Raw genomic sequence first — 19,317 nt, 5'->3', positions numbered from 1 at the left:
CATGACACTTTCTAGGATGGGGCAAGTGTAGTGAGATAGGGCATGGGAAGAACGAAGGTCTCCATAGTAGTTACACAATCGTGTTCGGCATAAACTAACCAAGGATATAGTGTTCTAAGGCCAGGCAGTTAGTTTATACAGCTCAGCTCGCCAGGATCACAATATGTGGGAGCCCCTGTACAGTGTAGATGTACTTCGACTTTTCGTTTTACCATTTACCAATTAAGGAAGTTGAGGCTCGCAGGGTGCACGGACTGTAAGCAACATTAGCCCGCCACTAGTCCGCTAGCGTGCCACCCGATGACAGTCGGAGTAGCTTGTTTGGGTTTAAAGCTAGCAAAAGCACCAATCAACGTTTTATGCAGGGTACATTGAGTTAGCGATTAGATCTGCTTGTTATTTGCATAGTGCAGAGCCCCTCTGAGTTCTACTGGTATAAAAGCAACTTTTACCCGCACGTGCATCCGCTTGTATACTCCATAAACCTTGAAGCACTAGCTTGATTTTACAGCCATGACGGATTTCTCTTCCGATATAGTATGTGCTACAAAAGCATGCGCAGCATGTAGATCCAAAAAACGGAAGTGTGACAAAATTCTTCCGGCATGCACGAGGTGCACATGGTTAGTACAACCTGATTTTTATCCGGCGTATTCTGATAACATTGTATTTGCACAGTGTGAAGCAGGACTGCCAGTATGATAGCGAACTGCAGCCAGATGAACTACCGAGACTCAGAAGGAATCTTGATCCAGAGTATGTGTTGCCTATCGAAAGATACAATGCATCTTCTAATGGTTTGTTAGCGCTGTCCAAACCCCACCATTTGTACTGAAATCAAGTCTGGCTTGTTCAAAGTGTAGTGTAGCGAAAAGGAAATGTAGCAGAGACTTACCATCCTGTTTACGTTGTGTGCGGTAAGTTGGTCAGTGAAAATCTAGTTATATTTGACTAACCCGAAAGCATGAAGAATGGGAAAGGGTTGCAAGTATCCTGCCTCACCACTTGAAAATCCAGAAAACTACCTCTCTATGAAATTGGACGCGTTTACGGGGATGGTACACGGACATCAAGCTGAAATTGAACAAACATTCTCTATCAGGAAGCGAACACCGTGTTTGCTTACAATCAATCACGATAGCCACTACCTGGATCCATTCCACACTTATCCATCCAATCTGAGTCGTGAGACTATCACCCGGATCTTTCACTACTGTGAGTATTTAAGAGACGTATGGCGAGTTCATGTCTGATAGACGACCACAGCCATCCGAGAAATGTGGCCGAAACTCTTTCCCGGTATGAAATACAAGGGGAAAAGCTTTACTTGCGAATGGATGAAGTCTGCCATGAATTGTCCGCCCCTGTTCAGCGCATGGCTCCACTCGGGCGCAGAGCACATGATCATTCGACGGACAGCCTCTGGTGTTCAAAGTTCCACATCTAAAAAGGACAATTACGAATTGCTTCTCATGCGACAGGAAGCTATTGTAGCATTGAAAGAGGCCGTGAATGACGGCCCTTATACCACTGTCACGGACCAGCTTATCATGGCCGCCTTTGCTCTCGCGTTACATCCACACGAGCGAGACAAATTCCCAACCATTCAGAGTAAAATGGCTCCTCTATCCAACCTGCAATTGTTGACGCGATTTACAAATATCGTGATCATTGACGGCCATGTTCGAGGACTACGCTATCTCGTACAGGCTAGAGGAGGATTTAGAAATCTGGAGATGCCTGGGCTTCGCGAAGGACTGTCGACGTGAGCCATCTTTCATAAAATTCACTTCGAGAACTTCAACTGACACCGTTGAAGCTGGGATCTCATCGTAGCAAGCAAACGGCTGACAAGACCTTTCTGGCCACTGCAGACGATATTGCAGCTCGACAGTGCTGCTGATTTCTTAGCTACATTTGAACACAGCGACCCTGAAATGCGCGATATACATTTTCTTCTCTATTCAAAGGTTTCACAGCACATGGTATGGGTATTCCATGCTCTCCGCGGATACAGTTCTCTACTGGAAGGGTACGCCGATGGACGCCTCTTCGATCTCGATCTGGGCTATCTACTACAGCTACGAAACTTGATCCACTACCACGTGTTATCTCTCCCTCCTGCTTTGTCGGCTGAAGTTGGAACAGTGCCATCTACATACGAGCCAATTCGATTGGCACTGGCCATCTATAGCCTCCTTGTCGTGTTCCCTGTTTCATTAATGACGAGTCCCTATCCGAATCTGGCACGACTTCTCCGGTATGAGCTGGAGCTGGTCCCTGATGAGGAGTGGGAATCAGTACCCTCACTCTTATTATGGTTGTTAACATTGGGTGGGATTGCGGCCCTTGATACACCACATCGGCTGTGGTTTGTTGCGCGATTGCACTTGGAGATCAGAGAGATGAATATCTGCAGTTGGCAAAGCTTAGTACAAATAATGACTACATTCATATGGCTGGATACCCCTTGCGGCATGGAGGGTATGATCCTGTGGAAGGAGATTCAGCAGTATGGTAGCTGCTTGCCGAATACTTACTAAACCGGGGGTTCATGTATGACATTCCATTTCGAGGTTAAATGATATTTTGAATATTATCACGCGGCTGTTTGTTAAGCAAAGAAATTAGTCACTGAGTAATCACCTTGTGCTGAGAAATGCTCAGTGAGCATGATCTGAGCGCCCTGATAAATTGGCAGCACCCTGATCGGGCAAATCGCGGCCACGGCGTAACATCCGGTATATACAGGCACATACGTGTTGTCTTGTAGGTCAGTGGCAATGTGTTGTCCATTCCTCGAAGATGGCCGCCTTTTTCCACGACTTCCATTCAGTCACCCAACGAATGATATTCTAGTGTTTAGATATCATTCTAGTTTCTGGAAAGCGTCGCGTGTGAAGGCGTGTTTGGCCTTTTTTGTAGGAGCTCAATATCAGGATAGTAGCCCAGAAATCAAGAAATAGTACATGCTTTACCCACTGCGCCTGCTGTTACACGCCCATAGCCAAAATTTAGAACGAGGGAAGTCCCAGGCCGCCCTCCCCCCGAGCCTCCACTGCCCGGTACCATGGGTGGTACTGAACAGTGATTTCAGAAATGAAGAGTATTCTTATAATTTACATTTCACCTTGAATCTCTTATCAATAGCTATCTGAAGTAACATCCAAGCCAGTCATGAGCCACCCCCCACTCCGCCACGGAGTATATTAGCGATGTAGTCTAAGCCCCAGCGCAGGGCACCTTGGAGCCTGTGACAAGTTCCAATGATAGAGCACTGCTTATCGTGCAAGGTAGATTTGTAAATCATAGTAAAAGTTCATCGTAAGGGCGAAGTCCTGGGCGTACTCCAGGAAGCAAGTAATAAGGAGGTGATTGGATACATATATTAAAATCGCAAGAGTCAACATTTATAATTTTTTGAATGAACTGTTCGTCGTTCGGGTCAATTTGCTTCACATTCCCTTGCAGTCTTCTCAAAAGATGGCTGAGCCTGTGGGATTAGCTGCAAGCGTCCTCTCGTTAGGAGGTTTATGATCACTCTCTTGAAATTCGCTGGCGAGGTTCAGAACTCTTCTGAGGACCTCCGACAATATCATGTAGTGTTAGAAAGCATCAACAGGGTAAGTATGCAAGACCCTGAGCTTAGCAATCATTGCTTACCTTCGTACGTCTAGACAACCTCTCTGATGGCTTTTTTTCGCAGAGCAATCTGAGTCCATTAAAGAGGTTCAAGTAGTTGTGGACGGCGAAAACGATAGTATCATTCACTTTTGCTCAAGAAGTGTCAAATCATTGATATCCGACGTTGCAAAGCTCACAAAAACCTTGAAAAACTACTAGGGCAAAAAGAAAAGCACGGCCACGACGCAAATCATGTCACGCATCAAAGAACCTTTTAAAGCAGCTTTCAGGGGCGCTTCATCTTCTTTGACTTATGTCTTGAATCAGGATCATATCAATAATTTGATTCAAGCAGCAAAACAAATCGAGTCTTCACTTCATCATGCTCTATCAACCATACTTTGAGCGCGCAACGAATTTAAGTAAGTGCGGAATATTTAGAACTTCCGACTCACAAACTGACATTTCAAAAAACAGACGAAACACAACGTTTGATCATCGATATGAAGAATCTTACTACCACGCATTTCAGTCAATTCGAGGCTTGGCGCCAGAATTTCGAAAACAATAACCCAACCGTGATCTACGTGAAGGCTAAAAATGAACGTCAATACTCGGTTGAACCAAGCCCAGAATCACCTTCAGACATCACGCGAACAGGCAAACAAAACCAGACCACAAACTTCGAAGAGAGCTACAGTTCCACAACTACCAGCTGTTCGCAAACAGAGCAGTACAACACCGATATCATCGTTATACCATCGCAGGCCTCTCAAGATGTCGACTCCATAGAAAGTGAAGATTTCAGCGAAACTATAGTTGCCATACGAAATGATGGAGCATTTCATCCCTCACAATTTATTGGCCGCTTTTCAAGCTCTAACCAGGAGCTACTTCTCGAGGCAGATGACCAAAGCGATACGTCTTCACATACACCCAATATCAGATCAAAGACGGAAATGCAACAGATGATGGCACTTTCTCGCAATCTGAATATTTCGCGGCTTCGACCGATAGCGAAACTTTCACATACTCTACCTCTATTCAAGATAGCGAGGAGTTAAAGATTGGCCCCAATGCAGAAGCTTTCATTGATAGCGCTGTTACAATTGCAAACTGTGTACTCGCTGGAAATGATCGCTTCAAATTCTGCGTGAGGACGTTGATCATACACGACGTCGGGCCGCCAGTTCTTATTCTCGAGGAACCTTGTCAAGGCAGCGTTTGTAGGCATACAAGGGTCTGTACTCGCGGCGGTCTTTCAGTTGAGCAGCAAACGCCATGTTTTCTTCAAGTTTTATTGCAAGGAAATCAGATATCAGATGCACCGGAGGCACCGGAGGCTCTTGGCACCAGCAGCTCAAACGAACAATATCTCTCCGTCTTTGCCACGACACACTGTGACAAGACTCAAAATAGAAATGCCACATTGATCTTGCACCAGTATGGGCGCTTTCAACAGTATGCAATACCGGCTTCTTTCGTCGCTGATGTCTTCATGGCAAACGCGGGCGAGCAAGCGGAAGATGGGGAGGAAAGCGATTGTTCCGAGACTTCATCAGACGGGGGTACAGATTTAGATATTGTGAGGCAAGAAGGAGGGAGTGGCATGCAGCCCAGAGAGCTTAGTGTGGCTGAAAAACTCCCTTTTAGCAAACCTCCGTGTCTGTTTTGCAAGGAGGATGCCCTTCGGCCTCGGCTGAGCGCTGGAGGTGCTCAGGCACTCTTACTAGTGCAAAACAACTCATTTGGATACACATGTGAACGGTGTAATGACAGAACTTGAGTATCTGCGACGAAGTATGGCTTCACTAGTGTTGGTGCAACATGAAGATGGTGGTAAATCCAGGTCTTTGCCATTTGATTTCCGAATAATAAATTGTGCAATCGTTTCAAGTTCCCAATGAGTCTTTGTAGCCAGGAATTGGAAACCGTATGACAGCGTCGTGGGTGTTTGCGAAATTTATCTACAGGACAATGTTGAACCCGGCAACTCCCAACAGTTGAAATCTTGACGGCATCACTAGCTTGATGGTGCTTAAGAAGAAAGATGCCAATTTCAGAGGATAACTCTGGAGCGTGCATACACCGATCTAGACAGGCTTCGGCGACGGATCCGCCTTTTTCCCAAGCGACATCGTCGTAGCGTATCCGTGGTTCCATTTTGGCGTCGAATTGTAACGCGTATCAAAAACCAATATTCAAATGTAGAGCAGGCTCGACCAACTTGGACTTTCGAGTGATATATATTGCTTGATCGTGTTGAAATACACATAGGGGTACTGTACCAAGACAGGCCTTTTAAGTAGCGGGATTACATGACAATCAACAATAATGAGATGTGTCACTCTTTGCCTTGAGGCCAAAACAGTGAGCTCGGCTTCCAATATATTGGTTGTAGAGCTTTGATTCAGCGGCTCAGAAGGTAAGATGGGTAGCTCATAATCGAGGTAAACGATTTGAATTTCCGGTATGTATATAAAATGGTCCTGGTTATATGATTTCTATTATACATATCACAGAAGAGGTGCAAGCAGTTAGAGACCTCGAGGCTAACTCTGTATGTTTCCCAACAATTCCCCAATTCCCAAAATAGAATAGCCCACGGCTCTATGCACGTGACCCAAACAGCTCTTGGCAGACCCGCCGCTTGCGACAGCGCAGCTGTCCACGCTTTCACCCCTGTTCAGCTTTATCCAACTTCCTACAAGCTTCACAATCAAACGCGTGCTTTTTATCTGAAACTGCTTCAGATCTGTTTCCGCATTCCACATCATAGGTGCGTCTCTCTTTACCCTCAATCCAGCGAACTGAGGCCCGGCCAAGCGAGCTCCGGACGGCAAACAGAGCCGCCATCATCATTTGCGCGATACACGCCAACAAGGACCATCAAATTGGATTCAAAAGCTAACTGAGAATGTTTCAAGATCTGACCTACGCCTCTGAGAACCATTGTTTCTTTGAAAACCCTTTGCGGCTGCCTAGCGACTCAGTCTCCGCACTCTTGATTTGCGACTACGAGATCCTGAAGATCCCTTCCATCTGAATCCAACACAACGAAGCTCTCACCATGGACTTCACAAACATCTTGTATGTCAAATTCTCGTCTGCCACGGCGAGATCAAGAACTGACCGACTTTAGCCGTCTTGTCAACATTGCCGTTGGCGTGTTTATGGTGCTTGGAGGTATCAGCAACTTCTTCTCCGGCACCTGGAGCACAATCATTTTGGGCGCCTACGCGGTTGCCTTCGGTCTTGGTATGTTGAAACTCAATGAACACCAAATCACACCTAGCTAACAAAGATTCAGTCGTCGGTGGCCTTGAGTTCCTCCCTCATGTCCCAGACTATGCCTACCGCTATGCGTCTTTCCTCTTCTCTTTCCTGGGCCGTGGTGTCTGTAAGTTGTTCGCTCGCCTGAGATAGCACCTTGCATTTGCTAATCGATCTCAGTCTACATTTTCATCGGATCCATTCTGCTCCACGATCACGTCCTGCGCATCATCGACGGCTCGCTGATTGGCTTGATCGGTGTCGGATATGTCGCTCTCGAGTTCATCCCTTCCATTGAGCCTCCTTCCAACATGCGCGAGTCCGACCAGGGCTGGGGTGCTGAGCAGGTCTAAATAATTAAACACTGACCAGTTCCTACGATCCCAATCTCAAGCGGGATATGCTATGCATCGGTCTAGCGCTTTGACGACCATTGGTTTGCGTCATGCGATAGACGGGTGCGCGATGAGTGCGATGACATATCTGACGTCCATTGAAATTGATGGAAGTTGTGTTCCTATAGCGACGGTGACGAAAAGGTTTGGGTCTACGTGATTTCTGTTGATACCGTGAAGAAGAGGCCTGTATTATATTTTGGGATGGGTATCAGCTAGCAGTGGCTACTTCTTAACCACATTGGCATGCTCTAATGATTTATTGAAACCCGAAGTGAGACATCTGATAACCGGTACGGAGTACGGGAGTAGAAAGGTTAAGAGATCGGAGTGAAGACGGGCAAGTAAATGCCGAGAGTCTCAATAGCAATAGGAACTTACCTATTGCTATGTACCGGCATACCAATACCACTAATTGTCCTTGTACGATATTAATATCTGGATTGTGATTGGCCAATCAACAGTACAGGTTGTCACAACTCGGCAGGTTCCAGTTCCGACGAGCCAATCGGAATGCAGAGATTGCTGCTGACTGGCTTAGTCAGACCAAACTCACCAATCACAGCTCTCTAATATCTGATTTCCCACGGAGATCCACTTCAGTCTTTCTTGGGAAGGTGAAATGCCCACATAATTTCCACTTCTTTCCCACTTCTTTTCCACTTGTTCTCTTCTGTTCTTTTTTCTTTACTAACCTCCATCAGGATCATCGGTGGAGTATGATGCGATCTCTGGGGGTTTGACAGAATGAAACAGAATAGATAGAGATTTCTTTTTAAAATACGGCATTTTGTACTTTTGCATAGACAAATGAAAGGAGAAATCGTATGATTAGATGAGATTACTAGTAGATTGAAAAAAAAAGTGATAGATTGATACGTAGATCCTACTTAGATCGATAAACCCAAATCTGAATCCCTTTCTTGATAAGCCATCACATCTCCCGAGGGTCTTTGTTCTCTTCTCCTTTTCGAATCAAAAAACCACCTTACCGACTTCTCGGCTTCTCTACTTGATTTGTTTTTTTAAAACTCTTCTCTCATACTCTTTCACTCTCCACCTTTCGTTCTTATCTTCCCGTCTGTGCTTCATTCCTAACGCGGAGTGATCACCACTCTTGCAGCTCCCTAGCCTCTCAACCAATCCCTGTCTTGCGAATCGCCCTTTTGCGTCGGCCCCAAGTCCCCGAAGCGACACCATTTCCCCCACGATCGCTCGCTAGTCAGACCGTGTGCTGTCAACCGTCACAATCATCACCTGACCGTCCCAGACCGTTAGGTCGCCACTTTTCCATTGATTTCAGTGGCGGGGACTCCCCTAAACTTTCAGCTCGATTCCTCTGTGTGGCGGGTCACATCTCTTCGACTTCCCCGAGTCACCTTCCTGCGCTTCGCCGAGCCTGCAGCATCGTGGCTGCAGCCGTTCCTGCTGGAATTGACTTATCTTTCAACTGTCAGCTTGACCGACATTTGGTTTTTTTTTCTCTTGCGTGATACGGATTATTCGACTCTCGACTGTGGTGCGACATCGCTCTCGCATTCTTCTGGATAACTTTCTCCTTACCCTTTCGCTTTCGTCGTTTCGTGCAATTCCGAGATCGATCACACGGCCGAATTCCGGTCCGCGTCCAAGGTGGTTATGTTAGCGTCCTTCCCACAAATGGAAGCGCTTCACTCTCTGCCTCGGAACCCGGACGTTGCGATGCGACAACCTTCGGCGGAGGATTTGGATGCTGCTCAGCAGTTGATCTCTTCGGCTCAGGCTGGCCGTGAACATTTGGCAGATCAATACCGGGAGGAACCCATGATTCAGGGAACTGGTCAATCTGGATCAGATCGATGGATTGGACATGGACACGGTGAAATTCCGGTCGAAAAGACGTCTCCCAAGAGCCAAAAAGATACGACATTTTTAGGACATTCATGCAGGTGAGTGTCGATTTATTATTGGGTGATTTCGTTGCTACGTTCAAAGTATGGCTGACTCCATTTTTTTGTTCAGCAATTGCGGAACTAAAAGCACTCCACTCTGGCGTCGTTCTCCGACGGGAGCGATGATCTGTAACGCCTGTGGCCTTTACCTCAAGGCTCGAAATGTTGCTCGCCCCACAAAACGGAATCGCATTCAATCCGAAGGGGCCGAAAAAGTACCGCCCCCAACTGCCACACACTCCGAAGGCTGCACTCCATCTGAAGGCGGTGGCTGTAAGGGGTCGTGCCCTGGAGGTGGAAGTTGCAATGGCACTGGTGGCGCCGAGGGATGCGATGGATGCCCAGCGTACAACAACCGCATCTACAAGTCTGCTCCCCGTGGAACTGCTGCGATTCAGTCTTCATGGGGACGTCCCGCAGTACAGGAGCTTGAGCCTGTACCACAAGAAGAGACACCCATAAAAACTACCGCCCCTGCCGATGGAACCAATACACTGGTCGCTTGTCAAAATTGCAGTACAACTGTGACTCCCTTGTGGCGTCGCGATGAACAAGGCCACCCCATCTGCAATGCCTGTGGTAAGCGCTGGGCCCGTTGACATGTTACTGATTCCAATAAGCTGACAAAAGCAGGACTGTACTACAAGCTACACGGGTGCTATCGTCCCACGAATATGAAGAAGTCTATCATCAAACGTCGCAAACGCGTGGTTCCCGCTCTGCGAGATCAGTCTCCGACTGCAGCCACCCTCTCCTCTAACGGGTCGTCAGCATCGCCGGAAGCCTCACCAGCTACCCTGGCGCATGGCCATGACGATCACTACCGCTACATGAGCAGCGAGCCTGCGGATCATTATCAAATGATGCCTGGAAAGACCGAAGACGCACCTCGAGCCTTGCCTTTTGCACCCCCGCCGCCGCCAGTCGACTTCACGGGCTACAATGTCTCATCCGTACCCCTTACACACGGTCTCTCCATTGCCCACGGCCTACCCAAGCCATTGGGTGTGGATCGCCTGGCCCATTCGCCCGTGTCTCAATACGGACGACGCTCCGCCTCTCCAAACTCAATTACCCTCCCCAAAAAACGAACTCTGGCCGAGGCCGCTACGGACGCCTTACCGGCGCCCTCCACCCTGGAAACCGGATCAAATCAACTGCCTCCAATCATGTCCTCAGCCAATCCTACTCCCCCGGGCCGTCTCAGCTCCATTTCATCTATTTTGAACCAAGATGCTCAGCGGTCAGATCCTAATCTGGCTCGCCCCCAGCATCTCCACCATTCCGTCTCTCCTTCTCCCCACCCCCCGCAGCACCTACCTGGTATCGCTTCTCTGGGTGACTCTGTCGATCGACGTGCTCGACTGGAACGCGAAGCCGAGCAGATGCGCGAGATGCTTCGGGCCAAGGAGCGTGAATTGGCGGAGATGAGACGATAGATTCTTCCATGGATATTTCAAGCAGTGACGAAAATAATGAGATTCGGATAATGTTTTGCAACTCGGTGTTCTCGTGAGACAAATGGCGCACAAAGATACCACTCACTTTGCTGGGTTCTCTTCCTGGCTGTGTTATTGATTAAAAAAAGTGTGTCTTATGGAATGTATTCTAATGTGGAATTACTTTATTTTTTAACTATGTCTTTTGGTCTACATGTGCACTTGCATCTGCATCTCATACTTATCTCCAGCCCTGGCGCCTCCAGCCCTAGCGACAAGCATCGAGATCATAATGATGGCCAGCCCTGGTGCAACCAGCCGAGACTAATCTGTGAAGTAGCCGACTCGACTCGACCAACCTATCTTTTGACTATCCATCACAAGACCAAAATCCCAACCCTTCTATCCAACCCAATGCCAAAGACATTCATCATAGCTGTAACTGGCGACGTAATGCTCGGCCGCCTAATCGATCAACTAATGCCAGAGCACAACCAAAGCCCCACGACTCATCATCAGCCGAAAAATTCAAAGACGCACACCCAGGCCTCAAACAAAAGACCTCTTCCTCACCATGGCCCACAACCCTCCCCCTGCTCACCTCCGACGACTTATCCCTCATCAACCTTGAAACAACAGTAACAAAATCACCCACCCCGTACCCAGACAAAAGATTCAACTACCGCATGCACCCAGCCAACATCTCAATCCTCCACGCCGCAAAAGTCTCCTACGCCAACCTAGCAAACAACCACGTCCTCGATCTCGGCGAAGCAGGCTTCACAGAAATTATTGGATCAACGCCCTAACAGAAGCGTCCATCCCCTTCGCCGGCGTCGGCAACACCCCAGAACAAGATTACAAACCCGCCTTCCTACACCCCCCGTCCTCCGACCCCGCCAACACGCACGAAGTCCACGTCTACTCAGCTTCCGACCACCCACGCGTATGGGAAAGCGTCCCAGGCTTCCACCTAATCGACTACAGCGCGCAGACGCCGCGGCGGCTGTGCGCGCTCTTATGCAGCCGCTCCGAAACGCCCGCGCTGACCGTCTTCTCCGTGCACTGGGGGCCGAACTGTTCGTGGTGGTCGAGTAGGGAGATCGTTGGGCTGGCGCGTTTCCTGTTGGAGAACAGGGTCGATATCGTTCATGGGCATTCGGCACACCATGTGCAGGGTGTCGGGGTTTGTCTGAGGAAGTTATTTACCTATGGGTGTGCAGATTCTGTGGATGATTATGCTTTGAATAGAGAGTTTCGAAATGATCTTGGGGCTTTGTGGAGGGTTGTTCTTGGGGAGGGGGAGGGGGTGAGCTGGGCTTGGTTTGCTTCATCATTTTGCCGACGAGAGTTCAGCATTTTGCGGCGACTTTGTTGCATGAGGGAGTTGAGGATTGGAGGTGGACTGGGGAGAGGATAAGGGTGCTTAGTGGAGAGTGTGAGATTGTTGTTAGGAAGGTGGAAGGGGTGTTTGTTGTTAGTCTGCAGTTTTAGGTTGGTGATGGTTAGTTATAGCTGTTCGGTGGCTCTTTTTTTGTCGTAGGTATACTGTAGTAGTGGTCTCCAAACCGACGGACGCTATTGTACTCCGTACGTATGTATGACTTGTTCAAGATCGAGAGGCGGCTGGAGCGACTATCACTCGAATTAATTCAGCCTAGATCTCAGCCCCGGAAGTGGAAGTGACAAATCTGATGCAATCTATATCTCAAACTATGTATTGTGTTAGTGTTGTCTCAAAATTGAACGATGTTGTATGCATTCCAATGGTATTGGACATGGGAAAGTGGATGATGTGTCAAAAGTACCATCAATGGACTAAATTAGTACGCCGATCATTAGCTGGGCAATGCGCCTCACAAATATACCGGTGAGGCATCTGAATGGGTATTCTATGCAGCGATGGCCGGTGAACGCTGAACAGAGACATGCACCTCCAGCATGCAATAGCATCACTTTGCAGTATTTAGGGGTTGGCAAACCTGCGCCGTGTGTTTCCAAGATTCTTCGTTGTCGGAGATATGGAGCCTTCGAGATCCACTGCATTATTGAACTGTGGCGAATATTGCGGAGTCGCTTGGGGGCTTAGCGTCGTGCATAACATCAGGGGTATATCAGATCATTGCTTGAGTTTGGGCTAGTATCTATAGTTTTGTGATTTTAGTTTCATGACAACATAGATTATCGTAGGTAGATGCGAAGATGGTAGTGTACTTCGTGAACGAAATGAAAAGGAAGTTGGAAGTCAAAAAACAACACCAACGATGTTCTTGTCAGGGGGACATGATCTAGTCCCAAACGGGTATCATCATAGACGATCACTGTTTTCCGTCAAGTTTTGACAGTCGATCCTCTAGCAGATTGTAGCCCTTGTTGGTCTTTTGCCGAGCTCCATGAACATGTATGTATTGCATACGATTTTATCTGACAAGGTCCTTCTGGAAAACATCCACGGGTGTGCAATTGCGGAATGTTCTCCTTGCATATATATTGAACGCAATTTAATGGGCTCTCGGGGTAAGCGGAGAACACCCTTTGGGCCATGCAACGTAACGGCAGACAGTAGTCTAAAATATACACAATGCAACTCTTCACTATTACTCTTGGACCAAAATCACCAGTCAAAAACACGGCATAACCACCGTGGTGGGCCCCAAGTCTATACAATACAGAGGCCCGTTCACGAAACCACACTCGGTTATTCCACGAACTCGGCAGCCACATGAAAATCTTAACCTAGTTCTCCATGAGAACATCGGACGACCGACCCTCTCGGGGTCCATTCTTGTCCTCAAAGTGGAGAACACGCGACTAAATCCCGCGCTAAAGGACTTTCATCACTCTTTTCTCTGCATATATTGTACATGTGGACCACATGGCTGAACCGCCTCGGGCTAAGATATCCCAGCAGCCGGGTTGAGCAGCTGGGATCGCTGCCCTTGTGCGGCGCTATTGAAGACACTATTCGAGAACCGTGGGAATGATGCGACAAAGTTTGCTCGTTCTATGCATGGAACCATCATTCTCCGCAATTTGCGACGTTGATCGACATCCGGACCGAGTTCAAAAGACTTGATCCCCGCTCATCAGCTCCTTATTATCAGAGTTCGTTGCGTGACTCTCTTAAAATACTGGAAGAGTGCTAAATGCAATAAGCTGCGCCATTTTGGGGTCTTTGTGCTGCCTCTTTCTTGGTCATGATTCATATTGATCCATATACACCCCACACACTCATTTTACACCCTTAACTATATTCATTCCTTCGATTTTCAATATGGATGCTCTTCTGCACACTCTGGTTGCCAGAGATGAGGACAATGGGGCTTCTCGTGGACGACGGGCATTGGTGGTGACTGCTGTTCTGACAGCTATTTCGACAGTCATTGTTGCAATGCGGTTGTATGCTCGACTTGGTCTGATGAAAATCACCGGTCGTGAGGATTGGGCCATTCTGATCTCGCTGGTAGGTCTCTCGTGCAATGCCTATAAAACCAGAAGCTAACAGAGCATGTACATAGGTCTTCTCTTTAATCTATCTTGCCCTAGTCGCTGCCCGTGAGTTCCTCATACAAGGCGATCGAGATCAGCTCCACTAACATGGATCCTAGAACTGAATTACGGCATGGGCATTCACTCCTCGCTGCTCTCGAGTCATGTATTGCAGCAACAACTTAAGGTATGATCTATCGAACAGACACTTCCGCCACTGTCATTCATGATCCAGACATTGACAATACCAGTGTTTGTGGGCCGCTATCCCCATGTACAACGCCAGCCTAGCATTCACCAAATTCTCCATTCTTTTCCAATATCTACGTATTTTCCCAGGTCGATCCTTCCGCATCGCCTGTCACATCATGATCGCCATTGTGGCCACCTACTCAGCCTGGGCCATCGTCAGCGGCTATGTCAACTGCGTCCCCGTGGCCAAATTCTGGAACCACGACCTACCAGGAACCTGTCTCAACTTCGAAGCGGTCTGGTTTTTCAACGCATCAATGAACATTGCAACCGACATCACCCTTCTTGTCCTCCCCATGCCCCTCCTCTCGCAACTACAGCTCCCCCGCATGCAAAAGATTGCCCTAATGGGCGTCTTCGCCATCGGCATCCTCGTCGTGGTAACCAGCATCCTGCGCCTCTCGAGTCTCCGCGAAGTAGCCAAGAGCCCTGATACATCATGTACGTCACTGTTCCCCCGTTCCTCTTCCTCCAAACTAAAATCTAACCCTCTACCCAGACAGCAACGTCGGTGCCGCCTACTGGACTGCCGCAGAATGCAACGTAGCCATCATATGTTCGTGCCTGCCCTTCCTGCGCCCGATCATCAGCAGCATCTTCCCCAAGCTCCTGTCCACGAACAGCTACAACCGCTACACGGGTAACAAGCCCACGGTGACGAATTTGACAGCCACCCGCACGCAGACCCGTCATACGCAGCTGTTCAGCCAAAACCAGGATAAGGACTTTGATATGTATTCTATCAATGTCAAGCCTGGGGATCGGTCGAGTCATAGCTCCTTTGGGGGGATCGAGGTCACTACTGAGATGACTATTGTCCAGGAGAGTACGAAGCTGGATAATGATGAGCGGAGGTTAGTTGGGGATGTTTGATGATCTTATATTCACTTTCCTTTTCTTTATACATATTTTCTTCTTTGGGAAAGGGTATAAGTGCCCTTCTTGTTTTTTGATGATTGCATTACGATGGTCTACTTTGGCGACGGTGTTCTCTTTATTTATCTGCGTTCTGGGTCTTGAGGCGTATTCTGGTTTGGGAATGGGTGGCCAACTGACATTTCTGTCTTTCTTTTTTTTCTTCTTTTTTTTCGTCTGCCAACTTTCTTGTTATTGGAGTGCGAAGCTATATAGCGGCCAATGATTAGTGTGCAACAATCATATAACTATAGCTTTTACGGATCTTCTCTATAAATCCCTTCGCCATACTAAGGAAGTCTGCTTTGGTTTTTAGAACCCCGTAGCAGTTGGATAACTGGTCCACCTTGGAGCCTCATTCTCTAAAGTGCCTTTACAGACCGTTAAACTTCCTTTGTCTCTTCATTGAAACCTAAGTACAATCTCTCGAATCTAGGCTTAGACAGTTTCAACTCACCTGCAGGGCCGTGTTATACGACGAATGGCGCCGCTGCGCATCTGAACTCGGCGACTTAGAAGATAACAAAAATTTGGCATCGTTAGCCACCGATGATTCTCGAAATTTGATCAGAGGAGTGAAATGAACGATACTGATGATATATTCAAAGAAGGCCTATCATGCTCATATATGTTATAGGCCATAAAAGGAGCTCTACGATAAAAGCAAATAGAGAATGTATGCATGGTCGAATGATAGTGCTGCTGAATAGAGGAAGCATACATAGCAACCATGTCAATTGTAGGATCAATGAGCAACAGGCATCTATGTGATTAAATAAGGATAAACAGTAATTGTCCGGTAGAGGTATCAGTCGGTCCCATGTGAACGTTGACAAACGAGAAGGACGTGGCTCTGCCGAACGCGGTTAGTGTGATACCTGATGAAAGTTCACACTGGGAAGAATTATTGCAATGCTCGTCCGATTCTCTTCACTTGGGACCGAGAGATATGCATTGGTTTATCATTGACACCATTGGTTTGATCTTCTTCTTAATTTTATGTAACACTAATGGTGATCGTCAAAGTTGGAAAATTCCATCTCTCGAGTTCTTCCTATTGTTTGTTCGTGACGTAGAGACAATCGGGCTCAAAAGTCGAATCAAACGTTGCTGGAAATTTACAATTATGCTGGTAAAAGTATAATGGCTACTGTTCTAAACATGCCTAAATCACCAAGGATCTCCTGCTAACATATCTAGATACAAGATCGTGAGGTATAGACTAACCTGAACGGTTTGATAATCGCTGACCGCAGCAGCTTCGCAAAAGCTTCACTTGGGTGGTCGTATCAATACACTGGGTGTCTAGATAAATATGGCTCTACAACCTGAATGACTTGGTAAGTGCGAAAGCCTAGGTCAGAATTGATGAAAGGTGAACGGCAACAAAGCCGGGATGTCAAACATATGGTGAGTATTGTGTTATGTGTCGGCTCTTAGTGGAATGAGGACGGTATAATGTGATGGTGCTACAATAGTAGCTATAAGAAAGGTAATAGCATTTGCTCAGAGAAGAATGAAAGAAGAGAACCACCTATCCGAGGCCACTTATGTCCATATATGCATATGGACTATGGAACGAGATTGATCATGAATGATGAATGAAGTCAAAGGCATAATGACATGAAGGATTATAAATGAGAAAGGGAAAGCATAAATGGCCACATGGGGATGCTGCTGAGTCCTTTAGCATGAATAACAAACTTTGCCAAAGCAGTCAAATCCACAAAGTTTATATACATGAGCCACGAAAAATGTGCTTTAAATACCAAGTGTCACCGATTCCGAGTCAACCTACGAGCGAAATGTGCCAAAAGAGTGTGCAAAGGGTGAATTATAGACGGATTTACCATGAGTGAGCATGCCATAATCGGAACGCTTGCTGAGGCAGACAAAGATAGTATTGAAAGTGCAAAATTATACCTACGTGTATACGTATATACAGATGTGAATATATGGGGTTTGGTTTGGGAGAGTGGTTCTTTCCCGCTGAGCTTGTCGACAGACAGTCCCTGCCACGTTCGTTCAGCTTACAAGGTTTTGTCATTTATTTACGTTTTCCCACACCCTTTACATTGGTGAAACCTCATATTTTAGCGATAAACTCTTTCTCGTGCACTCTCTTGGCCTCATTTTCTCTTCTTTGCTATACTAATCATATCTGCCTAATTGATTTACGTACAAGATGTTGCCAAAGTATCTTTATGTGGTTTTGATCCAGGTCTGCTGCGTTGTCATTGGACTGGCAGACCCAATCCCAACTATTGTTTGTTTACCTAGCATCACCACACCTTCAGAAGCTGAACAATGACTAGACTATCCCATGGGTCACGGATGGCCCTGACTTCTTTCAAGGCTATGGCGGAAAGGTTTTAGGCGCGGTATGTCACTGACAGTTTGCAATTTTGCAATTTTAAAACCCTATATCACTGACAAGCAGACCAGAAAGATGAAGCCACAACATACGCGATCAACTGTCTTCCGGACGCGCAATTCTGTCACCCATTTAGCCCTGATCTGACTGTTATCTATGCACCTAGCAGTAAGTAGAATTTCAGAGTCTAGGAAAAAAATATGATACTCACTATTTATCAAGCATATGATTTGATTGCCCAGGGCCAGCGATTTGACCTCAGTTCCGGCTGCACACTCATTGGCTCTCCAACTGCTACAGGCGCAACCTGCATTGAGATAACACACTCCCATGCTGCAGACTTCTTCGTATCAAAAACGGTGATTGTCCCGACCACCGGTGCTGATTCTAGCCTTGGGATTTATCCAGCTCCCTTGCCTGTGACTGATACTGGAAATCTCTCGGTGCCGTCCACTGCGATCAAAAGTAACCCTCCGGTCGATACTGCTCTGCGTACTGGACATGAAAGCGTCGCAATTGCTTCGGATCCGAGCCCTGCTTCAAACGATCCTGAGATTAACACCGCCACTGGGAGCTTGGTGCTTGCGACTTCTGGAGCCTCGGCCAGTTATCTGAATGCGACAATTACTGCGGTAAGCGTGGGAGTGCCTGCTGCGAATGAAACGTTGCCTGTTGGTACGACTGGCACAATGACGGTCACTATGACGGTCCTGGCCAGCAACATTGCCTGTCACTGTGCATGTGATTCTCGAAGTGCGCTTTCTCAGTCCCCTATGCCTAGCACTTCTCTGGTGGCGAAGAACTACGCAACTAAACCGACGATGCCTGTGGCGATGGTGGGTGGGCTAGTCGCCGGATTCATGTTGTTGAATTGAATTTTGGTGGTATGGGCGGCTGCTCTTGGATCTGTTACCAGTTCAGGATTTATTGCCAGACATTGAAGGGAATTTGCGTTTTGATAAGCAATCCGAATGAAGACTCAAGGTTTTGGGGGGATAAGGCTTGAGTTGGAGATTAAATTGTTGCTCGTGTGGCTACCTAAGTAATATGGATGTATGGATAGCATAATCCGAAAACACACCATATGAATTGGAAGCTTGTTTGCCGTAATTATTCTTTGGTTAATTGGAAGGAATTAGCCCTCTAGATTCACAATATTTGGAGGTAAGGAGAAAAGGTTTAAGGACTTTTGATATAGATCAAGACAAAAACCTAATTCATGGTACCTAGGAGTAAAATTTGACGGACGGGATGATTCCGTCCTAAAAAAAGAAGCTTATAATCAAATCTTATGATGCTTGGTAACAGATTGATAATAGTGCAAGCGCTTACTAACTCATTAATTGAAAATTCAGCGTCCCAGGACTTCCGCTTACGAAAACTCGGCATCCTTTAGCTCCGTACATCCGAGTATTACTGTATTGTGATTGGCTACAGGTGGCGTTTTAACTCTGATATGGAACAAAAAGGAAACATAAAATAGAAAATAAATAAATTGATCTCGCGATTTAGGATTTCGCAATCCAATCTGCCACTATGTATATAAACCCCGCCATCCCTCTCCATATCATTTTTCTCCTTCTCCAAGTTACTTTATATCACTTTACCCAACTAACCACCTATCT

At 47.0% G+C, this 19,317-nt stretch overlaps 8 protein-coding genes across 8 annotated transcripts; all 8 read left to right on the top strand.

Moving 5' to 3' along the window:
• Window positions 1-1,277: 1,277 nt before the first annotated feature.
• Window positions 1,278-2,543, top strand: N7529_001457 (uncharacterized protein; the record flags this gene model as incomplete). The annotated part of the gene is made up of 2 exons (XM_057236988.1): window positions 1,278-1,765; window positions 1,820-2,543. The coding sequence occupies 2 exons, from the start codon at window positions 1,278-1,280 to the stop codon at window positions 2,541-2,543; spliced, it is 1,212 nt and encodes a 403-aa protein (XP_057101675.1).
• Window positions 2,544-4,006: 1,463 nt separating this feature from the next.
• Window positions 4,007-5,410, top strand: N7529_001456 (uncharacterized protein; the record flags this gene model as incomplete). Its single annotated transcript, XM_057236987.1, has 3 exons — window positions 4,007-4,046; window positions 4,102-4,442; window positions 4,571-5,410. The coding sequence occupies 3 exons, from the start codon at window positions 4,007-4,009 to the stop codon at window positions 5,408-5,410; spliced, it is 1,221 nt and encodes a 406-aa protein (XP_057101674.1).
• Window positions 5,411-6,694: 1,284 nt separating this feature from the next.
• Window positions 6,695-7,250, top strand: N7529_001455 (TVP15 family protein; the record flags this gene model as incomplete). Its single annotated transcript, XM_057236986.1, has 4 exons — window positions 6,695-6,714; window positions 6,767-6,882; window positions 6,935-7,024; window positions 7,078-7,250. The coding sequence occupies 4 exons, from the start codon at window positions 6,695-6,697 to the stop codon at window positions 7,248-7,250; spliced, it is 399 nt and encodes a 132-aa protein (XP_057101673.1).
• Window positions 7,251-8,930: 1,680 nt separating this feature from the next.
• sreA (siderophore transcription factor SreA) lies at window positions 8,931-10,662 on the top strand (the record flags this gene model as incomplete). The annotated part of the gene is made up of 3 exons (XM_057236985.1): window positions 8,931-9,220; window positions 9,294-9,802; window positions 9,857-10,662. 3 exons carry the CDS (start codon window positions 8,931-8,933, stop codon window positions 10,660-10,662), a joined length of 1,605 nt encoding a protein of 534 aa, XP_057101672.1.
• A 198-nt stretch (window positions 10,663-10,860) lies between these two features.
• N7529_001453 (uncharacterized protein) lies at window positions 10,861-11,471 on the top strand (the record flags this gene model as incomplete). The annotated part of the gene is made up of 2 exons (XM_057236984.1): window positions 10,861-10,993; window positions 11,047-11,471. 2 exons carry the CDS (start codon window positions 10,861-10,863, stop codon window positions 11,469-11,471), a joined length of 558 nt encoding a protein of 185 aa, XP_057101671.1.
• A 139-nt stretch (window positions 11,472-11,610) lies between these two features.
• N7529_001452 (uncharacterized protein) lies at window positions 11,611-11,760 on the top strand (the record flags this gene model as incomplete). Its single annotated transcript, XM_057236983.1, has 1 exon — window positions 11,611-11,760. One exon carries the CDS (start codon window positions 11,611-11,613, stop codon window positions 11,758-11,760), a length of 150 nt encoding a protein of 49 aa, XP_057101670.1.
• Window positions 11,761-13,936: 2,176 nt separating this feature from the next.
• Window positions 13,937-15,276, top strand: N7529_001451 (PTH11-like integral membrane protein; the record flags this gene model as incomplete). The annotated part of the gene is made up of 5 exons (XM_057236982.1): window positions 13,937-14,125; window positions 14,181-14,217; window positions 14,271-14,338; window positions 14,403-14,844; window positions 14,903-15,276. The coding sequence occupies 5 exons, from the start codon at window positions 13,937-13,939 to the stop codon at window positions 15,274-15,276; spliced, it is 1,110 nt and encodes a 369-aa protein (XP_057101669.1).
• A 2,227-nt stretch (window positions 15,277-17,503) lies between these two features.
• On the top strand, window positions 17,504-18,567 carry N7529_001450 (uncharacterized protein; the record flags this gene model as incomplete). The annotated part of the gene is made up of 4 exons (XM_057236981.1): window positions 17,504-17,584; window positions 17,634-17,699; window positions 17,764-17,860; window positions 17,915-18,567. The coding sequence occupies 4 exons, from the start codon at window positions 17,504-17,506 to the stop codon at window positions 18,565-18,567; spliced, it is 897 nt and encodes a 298-aa protein (XP_057101668.1).
• Between the last annotated feature and the right edge of the window lie 750 nt (window positions 18,568-19,317).

This window comes from Penicillium soppii, assembly GCF_028829465.1.
Source record: "Penicillium soppii strain IBT 18220 chromosome Unknown utg000002l, whole genome shotgun sequence".
NCBI lineage: Eukaryota > Fungi > Ascomycota > Eurotiomycetes > Eurotiales > Aspergillaceae > Penicillium > Penicillium soppii.
The sequence above is the reverse complement of the archived record's forward strand: the minus strand, read 5'-3'. Positions and strand labels throughout refer to the sequence as shown.